General features: G+C 36.9%; 1 protein-coding gene across 6 annotated transcripts; it reads left to right on the top strand.

Annotated features, from left to right (window-relative positions):
• The first annotated feature begins 236 nt into the window (after nt 1-236).
• On the top strand, nt 237-17,000 carry LOC306852835 (TNFAIP3-interacting protein 1-like). Of its 6 annotated transcripts, XM_079389938.1 has the most exons (19): nt 237-286; nt 1,844-1,935; nt 4,272-4,454; nt 4,865-5,014; nt 5,118-5,206; nt 5,768-5,830; nt 6,409-6,603; nt 6,717-6,811; nt 7,069-7,204; nt 8,179-8,271; nt 8,378-8,443; nt 9,390-9,521; nt 11,211-11,339; nt 12,195-12,320; nt 12,866-12,991; nt 13,126-13,206; nt 13,350-13,535; nt 14,172-14,256; nt 15,272-17,000. In XM_079389938.1, exons 3-19 carry the CDS (start codon nt 4,310-4,312, stop codon nt 15,331-15,333), a joined length of 1,959 nt encoding a protein of 652 aa, XP_079246064.1. In that variant the 5' UTR covers nt 237-286; nt 1,844-1,935; nt 4,272-4,309; the 3' UTR covers nt 15,334-17,000. The 6 variants fall into 6 exon arrangements, with proteins under 6 accessions (XP_079246064.1, XP_079246065.1, XP_079246062.1 ...); XM_079389939.1 differs by lacking the exon at nt 1,844-1,935; XM_079389936.1 differs by lacking the exon at nt 237-286 and having other exon boundaries at nt 1,842-1,935; nt 13,126-13,207; nt 13,348-13,535; nt 15,272-16,994.
• The last annotated feature ends 59 nt before the right edge of the window (nt 17,001-17,059 follow it).

The raw sequence follows: 17,059 nt of genomic DNA, 5'->3' as shown, positions 1-17,059 counted from the left end.
AACAATTTGATGCAGTAATCATTCGCTCCTATTTACACCATACTAATGGCACTGTAAACAGTCAAAATATGCTGTTACTATTAAATATATCTGTTGTCTGGTAACACTTAGCTAAGCAGTCTCAAGTTCCTGGATGCATATCAGGTCCCACTTTTGAGCTAAAAAAATTATCAGGGCCTTTCACTATGTGGGAATTCCCCCTTCTGTTTAAAAACACTGCAAACGCTTCCCCCATTGCCACCAGTTTCCTGAAAAAACACCTCTCTGAAACAAGTATAATGTGTAGGTGAGTAATTGTACAATGTTTGTTTTATTTTCTAGTATTACTAATAGAAAGAAAATTGTTGTATCTTTTTTTAAAGCTTGGGAAATTATATCAGTAAATCAGTACATATGGATTTCCATAAAAGCTGTGATGAAAGGGAATTTATTTTTGATGATGATGTTGATTGTAGTAGTACATTTCAAAGGAAATTGTATTAAAAGTCACCTATTTACTAAAAGCTTGTGTTGTGCATTCAAACTGGAGTAATGCAACTTTCTAAACAATATTTAGTTTTTTAATTGATTACTTTTTCAAACTATCCTTGAGTGCATTTCATTTAATTTAAAAAAATCGATATATTTTTCAATTGCACACTCAATAGGACACTGTTTACTGTACATGCAGCTGTACAAGTTTTTAAGTTGCTTGACTGTTTACCTCCATTATTTAAAATAAATCATATTACAAGTGGTCTTATTTTTTGTATTTATTTTGATAGGTAACCACTTATATTTATCAGTAAACACATTTAGATCACACACATATGTGACAGAATCTAGTACGTGTGTGATGTTAATCTTTAATACCACAGTGGTAAATTTCCACAAATTGTCACCTTTTATTTTCAAAGCAGGGCTAGATTTACAAATAGGATGTTAGGGTAATCATTTTGATTTATGGTGATAACTGCCTTGTTCAATGATACAAAAAAAATGTGTCATAAAAGTTGCATTAAATTTCCTGTAAGAATATTATTGTTCTGTGGTGTTGTAATGATGGAAACTGAACTCATACTTGCAGGACAAAAAGCTTACATCTTGCATGTGCTATGGTTTTTTGCACTGACTGTAAATCAAATGTAATGAACTTCAGTGAAAAACAAGTTGGATATGGTTAAATGAATAAAGGGAAAGTAATAGTAGTTTTTTTTTAAACCCAGAATACTATTAGAATTCTTCTGATTAATTAATTTTCATGAACGGACATAAAACACATACCTCTATCCATGTGTTTACTTTCATAATGAGCTTCAGTTTCTGTTTTCAATAATGGTATCATTGGAAACATGCTGAAATTTACAAAGCCAACGAGTTCCTTTAATTAATTAGACCTACCATCTCTTCGTAATGGAAAAAATGATCATAAGTTCACAGCTCCTGCCAGCTTTTTCCTGTCAGTAGGCTATTGTGTAAACTGTGGAATATTTTTTACAAAAAAATCCTAATAATGCAAGCATGTTTCACTGTACTTTCTAAATATTTTCTAATGCACATTTAAATATGTGCTGTACAGCATACTCCTGTATAACACAGACATACCTACCTTAGTGTTGTGATTATGCTAAGCATGCTGAAAATATGTACAAACATTGCAGTCATTTTCTTATAATGGTTTGACTTCCAGAATTGGCCAATAATGACAACTCTTCTGTTACCCAATTCAAAGTCTCATTATTTGTTGTGAATTTCTTAATTTCTTCATGTGTGAACAGCCTTCTAATTTGCATACTTAGACTGAAGAAATATTATAGAATGAGTTCAGTAGAACTGAGTATAGTACTTTTTATTTATTTTTCAGAATAACTAATGGGGTTTAGAATAGCTGAGACAACCAATTTAGTTTCCTGCAGTACTGATCAAAGTTTTTCAAGATAACTCACACCGGAATGAGTAAGTATGACAGACCTCTGAATCACCATTAGGTTGCTTAATGAATGCACATATGTGGGTCAAAAATAATGCATAGCTACAATTAGATGCTTATTCTTTATAAAACTACTTAATAAATAAATGTTATGATAAAGTGGATTTTGTGTGTCTGCGCCATTGTGTGTGTGTTTACTTTATTGGCACCAGGTGGATTATCACTGTAATAAGTGGGCCTACTGTAAATCTGTATATTAAAGAGTAGGCTACCTATAGGATGCCTTGCAACGTCTTTTAATATTAAATATAAATCTGAAATATAATATTGACTATATTCTCTACCCACACATGTAAACTACAGTCACATAGGCTATTCTATTCTGTTACGAACTACTAAAAATATATTTACATTTTTTGGTAGGCTTTTGATCACGAACGTGTCATAAACATGACATTAGATAGAAGAACTAGTGCAATGAAACAATAACGTCAAATGAAAAGCAGGCGAATCATTTAAACGATTCATTTAAAGTAGATCATAAAATGTGAAGATGGGTCATTTTTTCTATAGCAGCCTATATGAGCTCAGTCACTGAAATAGTACAGCCACTAAGTCAATATAATTAACTAATTTGCGAACGTGTGCGAGCAAACGAACGATGACTGATTCTTGAACGAATTGTTCATTTGAGTCGGATCTTTATCATGAATTGGTTGAACCGGTTCACAATAATGGTCCAGAACAATTCTTTTACGAATTAGTAATGAGAATCGATTCGTAATGATTCACGAACCGATGAGTGAGTTGGACTGTCCGGATTTGACTAATTTGAGAGATGTTAAAGGACTGGGAATATCTGTGGCCTGAATATGACAGATCTTAATACATTTTCAGAATAAGCTGCATTTTAATAAAGTTAAAGCATTTAAAGTTTAATTATATTTGTGTTCTAAATGGCAGGATGTAAACACCGGCTCCAACAAGCTGAACTGGAAACAGGAAATACAATGAACACCCTTATTATTATTATTAAAACTAGAAAAACGTGTAATACGTGACAAAATATATCTTTATTTGAACGTTTGTTTCAGATCGTGTAATAATAAGGGACCACTTGATGGCGCAATTACACACTGACGTGAAAGAATCGCTGAATTGTTTTCTATCAAACGAACCGATCGAATGAACCGATTCGCGGAAATGAGTCGGACTTCCCATCACTAGAGTGAACGCGGCTCTGTTTACATCTGCGGAATTTCCCAGCTCGCGCCGCGAACCACTTCCGCAAACCTCCGGCCGATCAAAGACGCGTCTCCGTCAACGTACAGAAAGAGCTCTTCTTTTCATTAAAAACAAAGAATTAGGGGTAAAATACCGGTATGTATAAACGTTATCCTGCGACCGCTATGTTTTGTCCCCCCCTAGAACATTATCGAGTGTATTTAGGTGCTGTTTGTGGCTTTGAGAAGAGCTAGCGTGAAAGCTTTTGTCTGCTAGCGCGGTAAACACATCACCTGCTGTTAGCCGGATGCTAAGCTAATAGCATCATATATTTGTTTTGAAAGTGAGTCATTTATTTAGAATACAAAATACGTTGGCTTTGACCTTGTGTGGGTAGGGGGTTTCGGCTTATTCTTAATAAAGGCTCAAGGTTTCCATACTGGTTCTGTTTGAGGTCGTATTGTTAAATGAAGTCATTCGAGAGCTGTTGATTAAGAGCTTGGAGGGGATTATAAATAAACATGATCCTTTAGATAAGGTTTCCTCTGGTCTAAGATCATCTATCAGCGTGATGTTGACACTACCAGTTAGTGTTTAAACGGGTCTTGTCATGGAAAGGAAAGTGAAAGGGTTTAGCTTTAGATTTAGTTGGGTTTGCAATTGCTGTGAAGGTAGGTGGCTGTGTTTATGGTGTTTTTCAGAAACCTTGTTTTTGAGAAATTGTTACGAGATATTGTCTGGTGGCACACGATTATTCCTTTGTCTGGTTGCTGCTTTGACCTGTCACTTAGTACAAATGTCACTTGTCATGGTTCTATGGAAGTGAGGATTTATGCTGGTCTTGGTTGACTGATTTATTAAACACTGATGGGAAAATCATAAACTGTTTTAGAATATCTTCATGACTGCTATGACGCATTTAGTTATGATATCAAATATGTGCATTCAAATCATTATGTCTTGAAATAGGCAGAGAAATCCCCAAGATGCCATTATTCAAATGCCTCTCTTTGAATTGCAAACAATTTTTACGCACTTCCATGCCGTCGGTTCATGTTACAATGCTAATCTGAGAGTTTTGTTTAACCTGTCTGTACAGTACACACAAATTAATGACCACCTGATTTCTTTGTTTTAGTACAGGGAAACATGTTTGGTAAGTGACGGGGGTGACAGATGGAGGGAAAAGGCCCATATCGCATCTATGACCCCGGTGGGAGTGATTGCCAGGTGAAAGACGAGGCCAGCAGCCTCAGCTACAGACAGCTGCTAGAGGAAAACGTCGTTTTGAGGGAGAGAATGAAAGGTCTGAAGAGTTTAGGTGAGGGATCCTAAACTGCCACCTATTTTTAATGCCTTTGAGAAGTAAGAAGCTGATTGACCCGGTTGGTTTGGTTAATATAAACCACCTGGGAAGATTTTATAATAATCAGGTTAATATTTTCAATTTCACCATCTATCTGTGTCTAAGTTGAGGTTACATAGAGTTAAATGCCTTACGTGTTGCTCATTCTGGGCATCTGAGTCATCAAACTCATGTATTAGTTCACTGGTGTCTTGTGTTGCTAATTTGGACTTAAAGGTTTATTGTTGGATCAGAAATGAAGCTATTCTGGATTTTCAGCTTTTAGCAGCTGGCGCTGTGTTTTGACATACAATTGTTTCAGGGCAGCTGCTTTTTGTCATGCTTGTGTCATGTAGCCCATTGTTTGTCTGTCTCATGACTGGTAGGAAACCTCTTAGAGGAGTCTCAGACAGAGGCAGCCAAGCTTCGGAAGAGAGTGGAGGAGCTGGTGAGGGATAATGAAGTGCTGAAGTCGTCCACGACCAGCTTTGCCTCGAGTCTGTGCATGGGCACCCCTGTTCAGACAGACACACAAGGTACAGTTATATCATTGTTCTGATGGAGTGAGGTCGGTGAATGTTTTGACACCAGAGAGACCTCTTCTTAAACCAGATCTCTTGTGATTGTGGCTTTCTTTAGGTCATGGAAAACATCACGCTCATCCTACAACAGAAAGACAAGAATCTCGGGATTGTTTAACTGGAAATACTTTACAACCAGAGGCAACTGTAAGCACTTCTACTGAAACGTTTGGAAACATGCTATAAATATGATACCATTATAACTTTAAGTCAATGATGTTATCTACCATAGTAATGTAACTTTCAGTTTTGTGAATTGCTGTCAATTTGAATCCCATGTGATGCCAAAATAGTAACATATCCTTTAGGAGTTCATACTGTATAAATGACTATCATAACACGTCATAACTTGATGGATAACCATTATGCCTTTTGATGTTGTAAAAATCCCATACTGGGATTATAACGTCCAGTTTTGCAAATTGCTGGTTAATTTGTTTTGCCTTGAACAGTGAAATATCCTTTATGACTTAATATTGTGTGTGATTATCGCAATGCACGTGTTATGATATATTCCCAATTCCCATCATAGCTGTGTTAAATGTGAACATATTGTTTCGCAACATGCTGTAAAAATCTAATGTGAATGGAACTTTTAGATTTACTTGTCGTTTTCTTCATCTGTGAAGGGTAAATTCTTTACGAGTTGATATTCTGTGTGACGGTCAGAATAAAGTGTTGCAACGCTGTGAATTCTTGTGTTTACAGGAAAGTTCATCTGAGTTTGAGGTGGTAAATATGGAAGAGAAGACGGTCTTGGAAACCCATACGGTGAGTTTTAGGGATGTTAAGAAATCCTGGGCAGCTGCAGTCACTCAACTGCACGTGTGTGAACTTGGTGTGTATTTTGCTGGATTGTTGCTCCGTTTCGAACATTCCGTATTCTGTCATTTTGTGTCACTCATGTAAGTCATGTGTGACACATTCCTGTCACTGTAGTTGCTCAGCTGTTTTCTGCTGCCCTTCCTTATCAAGGATTTGGTCATCATAATGAATCAACGTATCTGTATGAAGCTGTTCCTTGGATGACTCAGAGGGAAACTCCAGGATTTAGTTAGTATGCAGATAGGCTGAAAAACTCATGCCTGTGTATCAATTCATGGAATAACTCTTTGGTTAGGTTTACAAAAACTTCTGTTCACAAATTTGCTAAACTGGAAATGTTTATATAGAGGTATTTAAGGTTTTTTTTCACTTTCAGTTTATGGTTTCGCAGTTCTTTTCTTGTGTATCGGGGAAGATGGTCTAGAAATTGACAGTAAAGGTGCCACTTCATCCCTAGAGATCGGTATTATATGCTAGGGTATTTTTGGGAAAAATATTTGGGTAAATTCTGCTTTATAATGCAGGCTGGAGTGATGCACCTGCCACAGGAAAACATGGAGCTGGCGAGTCAACTCCGGCGACTGGAGAGTTCTTTTAGTGTATTTGCTGAAGAGTCCAATCCCAACCAGCTGCTGGCTCACCTGGGCCGCATGGCTGTGGAATTCCACCACTTATCATCCAAGGTTCAGAAGAACGAACAGAGAACATCTCTCCTACAGGTGAGATGGCTGAGCTTGTGACACCGTTTAGGCCTCTGTGTTGGCTGCCAGTTGTGTTATGTGAATCAATCGAGGTTTGATTTGCTGAGAATTTAATTTGCTCCTATCTCTAGACACTCTGTGAACAGCTAAGACAGGAAAACAATGAGCTTAGGAAAAAAATGGAGGAGGACCTCCAGTACCGTAACCGTGATTTGGAACAGCTGAGGTAATTTAATTCACATTTATATCCATTATAATAAACTCATCCTTTCGTTTACTCATGGAACAACTGAAAGCAAAAAAGCCTGCTGTGATTCTGTGACAGGAATCAGTGTGAGTAAACTGAAAATATCTTAAGGGGCCACAGTATGTCCTGCTGTGCTGGAAGTGAAGGGTCTTTCCATCTGAGGCTTGTTCTCGGACAGTGTCAAATAGAGAATCCTGCAGTTTTTTCTTCATTTTGGTTCTATGTGCTCTGGACAGGCAGGAGAATTTGAAACTGAAGGAGCAAGTCAGCGGAGGAGCCCAGGCAGCGCCTATTGAGCAACCAAGCCCAAAGGAGGAGCCAGTAAAAGAAGAGACAGCCAAAACTAAGGTGGAAATGACCATGACTCAGCAGGTGTGCTCTTTTTTCCATGAACCTCTTTATCTCAGGTGACATCACCATAGAATTCCTGGTGCTGTTCTAAATATGTGTTGGGTTTTTTTGTCTTTAATTTCCCTTTCAGACCAGTGATGTTGCGGTCTAGTTGCTTTTTTGTTTTGTTAACTCTTTCAGTGGGAGTTCTTAGAAAAAAAGAAGAAAAAAGAACCAATGTGCAAATTGCTCCGCGGTTTCTAAATTGAGAGGCTTCTTATTGAGTCACTTTTGCCACTTAGATTAGTTTTGGGAATACCACCTTGACTCTGAATACTGCTCTTCCTCAATGGTCTTTCTGTTTAAGTTCCTCATTCGTGGGCTTTTTTTCCACGGTATGACTAAATATTGAAGAACAATACATTTGGTCATTGTGTTATGTTCTGACTCAAACTAAAGACTGCTGTACTGTAGTATGATGGGAAAATTCTGGTGTTCTTTGGTCGGTCATGAACTAATGCTTTGATTACATGTTATGTTATCAGTTTTCAGTTTAAAGTCTAGCAGGGATATGTTATGGCATTTATATGGGAAGACGGTTCATATTGAATTTCAGTTCTGCTGAAAAGATATAGGATGGATGCAGATTTGGTAATTATTTATTGGTCGCTTTTTTTTATTTGATAGAGCAAAGGTTTGTGTTATAGTGTCTCTTGGTTTAATGTTTTTAAAGTTTTATAAACAAATTCCACTTCATTAAATATAAACAAAATAACACATTAATTTAGAAGAGTGGCAAATATTTAATCTTCCAGTAAGTAATATTTCTGATTTTCTCTTGTCATCGTTTTTTTCATTGTGATTTTTTTGTAAGCCTAAATCTTTGTTTGTTATTGTTGAAAAATATTAACATTTCAGTGTTGACTTGGTATTAAAGTACTGGTAATTGGCTGCAAATGCATAATTGAAATAAGTTTTTAAATTATCATTATTATTCTCTTTTTTTTAATTTACAGTCTGGTAAAGCTGTGGAAAAAACACCATCTAAGACTTGCGATCTGGAGGTGTATGAGAAAAAGATCAAGCTTCTGGAGAAACAGAGGAAAGATGTAAGAACTTTCTGGAGGTCCCCTGCTTTCTTTATGCTTGCTTTACTGCTGACATAGTTTTCCGTTTGACTCTGATGTGTCAACTCTTGCCTTTGCCCTTTCTCAGGTACTAGAGGTGAACAAACAGTGGGACATTCAGTGGAATTCAATGAAGGCACAGTTTGAGCAGAAGGTACATGACAACATATACACTAGAAGTGCTCTATAAATATGTTCCAGTTGGCCTTGTAACTAAACTTTGTGGCTCACCTTATTGATAGTAAACAAAATAGAAACACATTAAGAAACATGAATCGCTTTACTAAGAAACAACAATTGCTTAATGAGTCCGACCAGCCGATGTCTGAATGGTGGGAGATTGAAGCATATGAATCATCACATGAAATTCCTGCGTAACGTGAAGGGTGCTGATAGGCCCTGTTACTGCATTTGGGTGGCAGTGGAAACGCTGTTTGGGCAAAGGAATGGAAAGCAATTCTGTGTGTGTGTGTGTCACAGTGTTGCACACCAGACCACAGGCCCCTCCTGTCACACCTCTGGCAGAATTTCCCTCACCTCGCCCGTACCCACTGTCTTCCTGTTGTGGCTCGCCGTAGGGGCTGGCCAAGGTTGCAAAGCCTCGTGAGCTCATGGCCCAGAGATAGTGATGCCTGTTGCATCTCTGCATCTGCTCGGTCTGAGAGGAGAGAGAGAGAGGGAAAAAAAAAAAGAATAAAAAAAGCATACCGGGACTGTTTCTCTACACGCATCCTCTGTCGTCATGGGGGGTTCGTGTTAAACTCAGAGCAGTGGAACAAAAACAACTCCATTTAGTTATTCTTATTGCTTTGTTTTCATTTTTTGCGGTTTATTTTTACCTTTCTTTCTACCATAAAATGCATCACACGACTATAAAACAGATTACAGCCCCTTATCAATCTTCTGATAAAGGCACACTCTGGCATGAAGATTAAAGCAAACTGCAATATACAAAAATTTTTTCCCATTCAGGGTAGCTCTGTAACTGATGGTCCTTGATTTTGTGTTATTATGGCCTGTTAACAGACATATCTGAAATTTACAAAAACACACTGTCAGGTGAGCCTTCATCAATTTATGACTTTTTCCCTCCTTTATAGATCACAGATCTAAGGCAGCGGCTTGCTGACTCCCAAAAGGCTGTGCTTGAGCTCGAAGCAGAACGTGAACAGAGGCAAAGAGATTATGACAAAAAACTCCTCCTCGCCAAGTCTAAGATCGACAATGTGCAGGTACACCCTGGTCTCAGCCGCAGACGGTACACTCACAGTCAATCTTTATTCCTTTTAGGTGGAGAGAAATTCCGATTTTAAAAAGTTCACTCATGTTCCTCTATTCATTATATACATGCATACACACACACACACACACACGTTTGTTTTTGTGAAAAGTGGGGACATCCCATAGGCGTAATGGTTTTTATACTGTACAAACTGTAAGTTCTATTGCCCTGCACCTTAAATTAGCCCTCACAGGACACTGTGGCATTTCTACTCCCCCCCAAGTCATCTTCAACTTGTAATAACTATGTCATACCTGTGTGATTATACAAATTAATGTCCTCATTTGTCACAAACACACACACACACACACATATATATATATAGTCTGATATTGTTATTTAAACCAGATAAACTTGTCCCTAAATAGAACAAAAAAGCTTTACATTTTTTGTCAGACAGTCTCTTCCTAAGTTTTTATTTTTTTATGCTGTTAATTAAAAAATAGCATTAATAAATCTTTCTTTATTTGATTTTTATTTAATAATTTACATTTCTTACTCTTTATGGAACACTTTACTGGTATTAGCACCCCTGTGGAGCTTCAAATGAAGGCTTCAAATAGTCATTCAGTGCTTTCAGCTTTCTCTTGGGAAGCACCAGTCATTCCCTCTAGCTGACCATATGACATTCTAAGTATACAGCAATAGTTTCCCTTCAGTTCTGGCAGGGACAGTCAAGCATGCCACAGATAAACTGCCTTATAATTTTATTGAGTCTCAGATATTGTAATTATAATGCTGTTGATTTTGCCATGAATATAGCCATTGCTGCCGATATGGCGTTAAATCGTAAAGAAATTTATGAAGTGTCATAGACTGTCATGTGACGACTGGTTTCATTTTCACATCCACGGCCTACTTATCTTTGCATCTCAATGCTCTCATGGTTTTTAGTTTATTTATGAGTTGTGAACAGCATTACAAAGGTTTTGTCAGCATTACTCGCCCCCAGAGCAGACCACAGATGTTCCATAGGAGAGGCCTTGAGGCAGTACCGCATATCAAAATGTTGTGTCTGATGCTAGTATTTTGTAGTTGTAGACATTAAAATTGCATTTATATGATATCGAAATTGAAAAAATTATGTTGACCAGTGACCACAGGTTTTTATATTATATGCTTTAAAGGTCACAAGAGTTTCATGTGGGCAGACAGGCATGTGTCAGGTGCTGTGTCAGGTGCATTGACAGGTGCTTGCTTGTGATAATGAGTTGTTTTACCCCAGCACATACCATGCATATTCTTAACTGAAGATGTTGTGTATTCAAAGTCATATGATAATTACCATTTTGTAAAACATCCTTACAGAAAGCAAGTTGCAGGTGAACCTCAAAGACATCCCTGTGCGCCAAGCACTTTTGACTATAGTGTGTGTTGATAGACTTTTTCGTAATTACAATACAGGAAATGAACTTGCACTTTTTTACCTGATTAATCAAAGACATAGTTTGATTAGGTATTTAATTAATTGCAGCCCTAGTGGAAAAGTGACATTTATAGTAAGATCGTTTACAAGACAGTCCCTTGCTTCACTAGTGTCAGACAATAAATGTCCCTAACACTAAATGTAGTAAGTCTAGATGTATGATCAAGTGTTTTGCTCCGGTGGTTAACCAGTGTATTTCTTATGTTGTCACAGGGTGAGAAGGAGTGCCTCACCTCAGAAACATGTGAGTTGAAACAAAAGGTTCGTTACCTGCAGGACCAGTTACTGCCACTTACTAAACAAAGAGAATACCAGGAGAAAGAGATCCAACGGCTCAATATGGTCAGTGAAGCACACAAACTTACTAATGCACATACACTTCCTAGCTATCTAAATGAAGACTTTCATTGTCCATTGTCCTTTAGTTAGACAAGCACTAATCTAAAGCCTTATGGCACTTATGGCAAAAGAAATGCATTTTGTTATTTATTAAGTGCACTATTGTTCAAATCATTGGGGTCAATAAGATTAATGTTTTTTTTAATGCTCACCAAGGCTGGATTTTTGTTCAACATGCAAGAGAAACAGTAATATTGTTAAATACTATTACAATTTAAAATATCTAACTGTTTTCTATTTGTAATAAGTAATATATAATTTATTCCTGTGTTGGCAAAGCTGAATTCTCAACAGCATTACTCCAGTCTTTAATGTCACATGATCCTTCAGAAATCACTCTGATGTGCCCGATTTGGTGCTAAAGAAACATTTCTTATATTAGTGCTGTCAAACGATTAATCGCGATTAATCACATCCAAAATAAAAGTACTTGTTTGCATAATATATGTGTGTGTGTACTGTGTATATTTATGATGTGTATATATAAATACACATACAGTATATATTTTGAAAATATTTACATGTCTATATTTATATTAACATAATTTATATTATAAATAAATATATTTAATATATAAACACAACATATTTTCCTGAAATATATATATGCATGTGTGTGTATTTATAAATACATAATAAATATACACAGTACACACATATATTATGCAAACAAAAACCTTTTTATTTTGGATGCGATTAATCGTTTGACAGCACTATCATTAATGTTGTGCAGCTTAATGTTTTTGCTTAATGTTTTAAAAGCAAACATCAATTCTGATTGTATTGTCTCTTTTACAGGCATTAGAGGAAGCTTTGAACCTCCGCTCTCCCTCTTCCACTCAGCCAGGCATGAACCTGGGAGAAGGTGTGGCCAACCTGAGACAGCAGGAGCTGCACACACAGATAGCTGTATTGAAGGAGCAGGTACAAACACTTGAAGACTCTGATGCATCTTGTTGTCAGATGTTAAAAACAACATTCTTCTTGTCAAATGTCAGTGGAACTAGTGGGAACAGATCACTTTTGGTACCAATTGAAATGTTATTGGTACCAAACCAATAGTGGTATTGCACTATTAAGTGCAGGAACATTCATACATTTGTGTGTCTCAATGTCCAGTTACTGTATGGTCACAGTATACTCTAACATGGCACAATACCCTGCTGTGGTCAGATGAGCTAAAATAGTAAATGAGCTCCTCAGGATGCTTGAGTTTTTTCATTGCATCAGATTTTGTCAGAGGTTCTCTAGGAGTTGAGGTTTCACTCATTGAAACATGAATTGACTCTGCAGACATTTTACCTCATTTATCAAACACGCTTTGTAAGAAACGAGTGTGTCAAGGTTCCATGAGTCATACAGTTTGCTTGAGGTTTGATAGCTTCCTTCAGCCTTACAGTCTGCTGAAATGCACCAATGGCTGCAGAGATCTTGTAGATTTGCATCCTCATCACATGCAATGTTTTCAGGTGAAAATCTTTGAAGAGGATTTCCGGAAGGAGAGGAGCGACAGAGAAAGGATGAACGAAGAGAAAGAAGACCTGAGGCGGCAGGTGGAAAGGCTGCAGGGTCAACTGACCAATCTGACGAATCAGGTCAGTAGCTACACGGACCTATTAGACTGTCAGTTCTAGCCAATTAAATGACTGCAGAGAAATGCCCAGTTTGTTAATAATGAGACATGAAAGAATCTTATGTGAGTGCTGATTTCAGTGTCGCTGTTTCTCAGCTTCATCAAGCACAGAATGAGTGTCAGAGAGAGCGTGCGGAGAGGTGTAAACTAGAGAGACTGCAGATGCAACATAAGCAGGTAAATGTGCCACATTGGCACCACCTTGTGGTAGAAGCTCTAATAATGTTATTAATATAGATCACAGTCAACAAATGTGGTAGAATTCTTAAATGGAAAGACAACTGGATCTTATTTAGATGTTGTTTTTTAATGTTTTGGAGGGGCAACAGGAAAGGAGGACGTCTGATCCCACTTCTGGCTCGGCCAATGGGCCGATGAGTCCTCCATACTGTGGCCCGTTTGTACAGGTGGGCCATCAAGGTCTAGAGGGGTGGCCCATACACTTCCCGCCCAGGATGCCTAACATCAGTGCAGCACCCGGCAGGGATTTCCAGCCTGTCAACCCTGTAAGTTTGCGAAAGAAACAGCAGTAAAATTTCAGGGTTCTTGACAAATCAACAAAAGCACCGTCATTTTAATATTCATGTAAATTGTCAATTAAAACAGCCTTGAAGTTTTTCTCAAACATTGCTTTAAGTTTTTCAATTATTCAAGTAAACACTTTTTAATAGAATAAATAAAGAATAATAATAATAAATAAATTTAGCCTTTTACTCGTTAATAACTTAAGCAGGCTGTACACTGCACAATTAATAAATTTATTTTTTATTTAATTTAATCATTATTTTGAAGTATTTGAAATGCAGTGTTAAGAAGTGCATTTTGTGTACTGAAGTACCAGGTTCACCTCATATCTAGTAATACACTTACTGTAACACTGTTGTTGTTTTCAGAGGAGGTTAGTTTGATAGTGAGAAAAATTCCAGTTTTTTTTTTTTGCTTCCTTTACATCCTGGAACAGACACGAGAGTGTCATTCCAGCACTTTTAAGTGGTTAACCACGTATGGTATGAAAACATGTGTGGCTATTATTATTTGTACAAACAGCATTTTGAAAGAGGTACAGTGTGCAGAAGTGGACAGAGATTGAAACTATTGTTCTCTGCGTATAATGATTTCTTCTTTCGTGTGTGTTTGTTCAGGGTTTTCCCTGGCAGTCATCCTTCCCACAACCGCGTGGTTCCAGAGGACAAGCAGACACAGCGAGACCCCCTCCAGAAACTGCAGGTATTTATTATGATTCATCCAGCGTGTCCTTTCTGGTCTCCTGCATCCTTCCTGCCTCACCAGGATTCATTTTGCCACGCAATGTCAGTCTGACCCAGTGATATTTCAAGCGTTCTGTCTGAATCAGTCAGCTTCCACTGAAGGCAGTTCAAATGATGACGACAATGATAATCATGACAGATTAAACATGAAATGGCAATAGTTTTAAATTTCACAATGAATGTACAAGGCCTATGAAGTTTAGTTTCATTTTGGGTCTGTGTTCTTATCTGTATCATCTACAGGCATAAAAATTGACGCAATTTGGTTTCCATTGTGGATAATTTATGAATGTAAATTATTTTTAAGATGAAAATGTTTGTTGACGTAATCTTTCATCAAAGCTTATAGTCATTTTCCACCTCTGAAACATCATCTCTGTTAAAGTGTAGTGTTTTATATACACACTTTTTATTAGTGGTATCATAACTCAACTTTTACACTTTTGTCAAATCCAGATGCATAAACTCAAATTGTGTCCTTCCTGCTGAATATTCTTTGTTTACTCAGCAATATGATCCATTTCATGTTGTCAAATGAATTTGGTGTTGTTTTGGTATCAGACATAATAGTTCAGTAATAGTAAATGCTCATTTATTTCAGTTAAATATTTACATTTCTGTACAGTATACATTTTAAAATGTAATTTATTCCTGTGGTGGCAAAGATCAATTTTCTGATATTTGAATTTATGTGAAAAAACATTTTGTTTTTGTGACAATGTAAGAGTCTTCACTCATACTTTTGATCAGTTTAATGCATTCTTGTTGAAGAAAATTGTTAAATGCTTAAAAACCCATTCTTCTCTATGCTCTGCTGTAAAGGCTAAATAAACAGGAAGACATAAATCTAAAAAATATCAATACTGTTTTACATTTAAGACACTGTTCAGAACACACTCAGTTTTTTCTCTGAAAAAAATGTAAAGGATGTTTTATAAATGAGGATTCTTAACTTGGTTTTTTTTTGTTGTCAGAAATGGGAGCAACTGGATTTGGGAAAAGGGAGCGTCAGAACATAGACCCCGGAAAGCACTAACCACATATTCTCTCTCCTGGAATGGCTCCCGGCTAGTAGCATGATGCAGTTAATTTTCAGTAGGCATGATGTGAACTATTGTTTTTTTGTTTTGTTTGTTTTTTGTACATATATCTACCACTCATGAAAATGTTGTTTATATATTAAGTTTTATAATCCTGTTTGTGAAACACTGTTCTGGCAAATTAAGAATATATACATTTATTATTTTACCTTTTTATGATGGTTAAAGTTTAAATTATCTGCTTTATATAATTCTATGCAGGAATTGAAGTCAGCTATTTAACGGATAATATGATTGAACGTTATTTTTATAACGATCTACCTATAGAGTTAAATCTCCACCACTTAATTAAATGATAACTGCCTGAAAACATGACATTTAGTGTTTTGGTACTGATCGAGACTGACAAAGACATTTGTATGTGCAATTAGAAAAAAACGAAATTGTAACTCTATAGGTGAATTGTCTTGAAAATGGCCAACAGTAGAATGTGACTGAACTGATTGATGATTCCTTCACTGGCCGTGGTTGAGATGGTGGTGGGAAAGGTCACATACTGTTGAACATCTATGTGTGTCACCACAAGGTGGCGGTACTCTCTGTCTGCTCATCTGCCCCACTGTTTACTGAAGCCATATATGACACCTGTTAACCTTTCCATCTATTAGATTACGTTCTGGGATTACTTTAGTAAGCGCTTCAATGGCTTGTTGATCCTTTAGATACTTATGATTATAATTGAAATGATAATCTATCGAGGAGGGCTTTCATCTGGACGACAGAAGTATCACAGTAGTTTTGCTTAATATTTTTCAAGATTCAGTGTTCAAAAATATTTTTCCCTATGTGCATATGGAAGTGATAAGTTATTTATATCTATTGTTTTGACAGCGGAGTGTATTTTCTTGTCTTAAGTGATGTTGTCTTTAGTGTATTGTTTTGTGTCTCCCTTTACATATTGTAGCTACTGGAAGACTGTAGGATGTGAGTTTGTGTGTTTGTGTTTGTGCATATGCACAACCACAGGAAGTGGGCCAGAATAAATAAGTTAATGCATCACATTAGTGCAGCCCACTTTTATTGGTCTCATTTTTGATTTAGGCTGAACATGAGGAGGAAATAACCAAATCACCAAATGGCTGATTACAATGGGTCCAGTGTTGCACTTAAAAACATTGTAATATGTTTGGAACAGGGTAATAATCATATCCTTTCTGTTTTTACGGTCATCTGCCATCATGCCATCTGGCTGTTTTTCCGCATGTGTGCAATGTCTCCAACCTTACTGACCAATGCTTTGAACCAAATGCAAAAAGGTTTGTACGCTCACAAAATATTCCCAATGGCAAGCAACTCATTTGCTTTCAAACAGTGTGATATTTGTCATGTAAATGTACAAAAAAAATAGGCAGGCATTTATTTGATGAATATGTGGTTGAATTGAATGAACAGAACGAGTTAAGATTAGTGTTTTCAAGTTGAAATGTCTTTGAGCTGGATTGCACTCTGAGATGTGTGCTTTATTTACTCGTTTCCATCAATTACTGGTTGGCAGTTTTGTGCTTTTTGGAATGACTCTTTTTCTCCAGTGGGTGAAAGCAGACCTCATGTGAAACTTTTGTAATTGATTAGTAAAATAAATATATTCTAACTGTCTAAACCTCCAAATGTTATTTTGTGAGAGTTAAACTACAAATTGCATCACCATATCACCTTGACACG

The sequence above is a fragment of the Barbus barbus genome (genome assembly GCF_936440315.1).
Source record: "Barbus barbus genome assembly, chromosome: 33".
Classification (NCBI taxonomy): domain Eukaryota; kingdom Metazoa; phylum Chordata; class Actinopteri; order Cypriniformes; family Cyprinidae; genus Barbus; species Barbus barbus.
Note: the sequence above shows the minus strand (reverse complement) of the source record. Positions and strands in the feature narration are given on the sequence as shown.

Bases quoted from the DNA above. Each gene is read 5' to 3' on its own strand.
- LOC306852835 (XM_079389936.1), top strand. From the start codon at position 4,310: ATGGAGGGAAAAGGCCCATATCGCATCTATGACCCCGGTGGGAGTGAT. The intron at 4,455-4,864 runs GTGAGGGATCCT...CATGACTGGTAG, and splicing joins GAAAGGTCTGAAGAGTTTAG to GAAACCTCTTAGAGGAGTCT. The intron at 12,992-13,125 runs GTCAGTAGCTAC...GCTGTTTCTCAG, and splicing joins TGACCAATCTGACGAATCAG to CTTCATCAAGCACAGAATGA.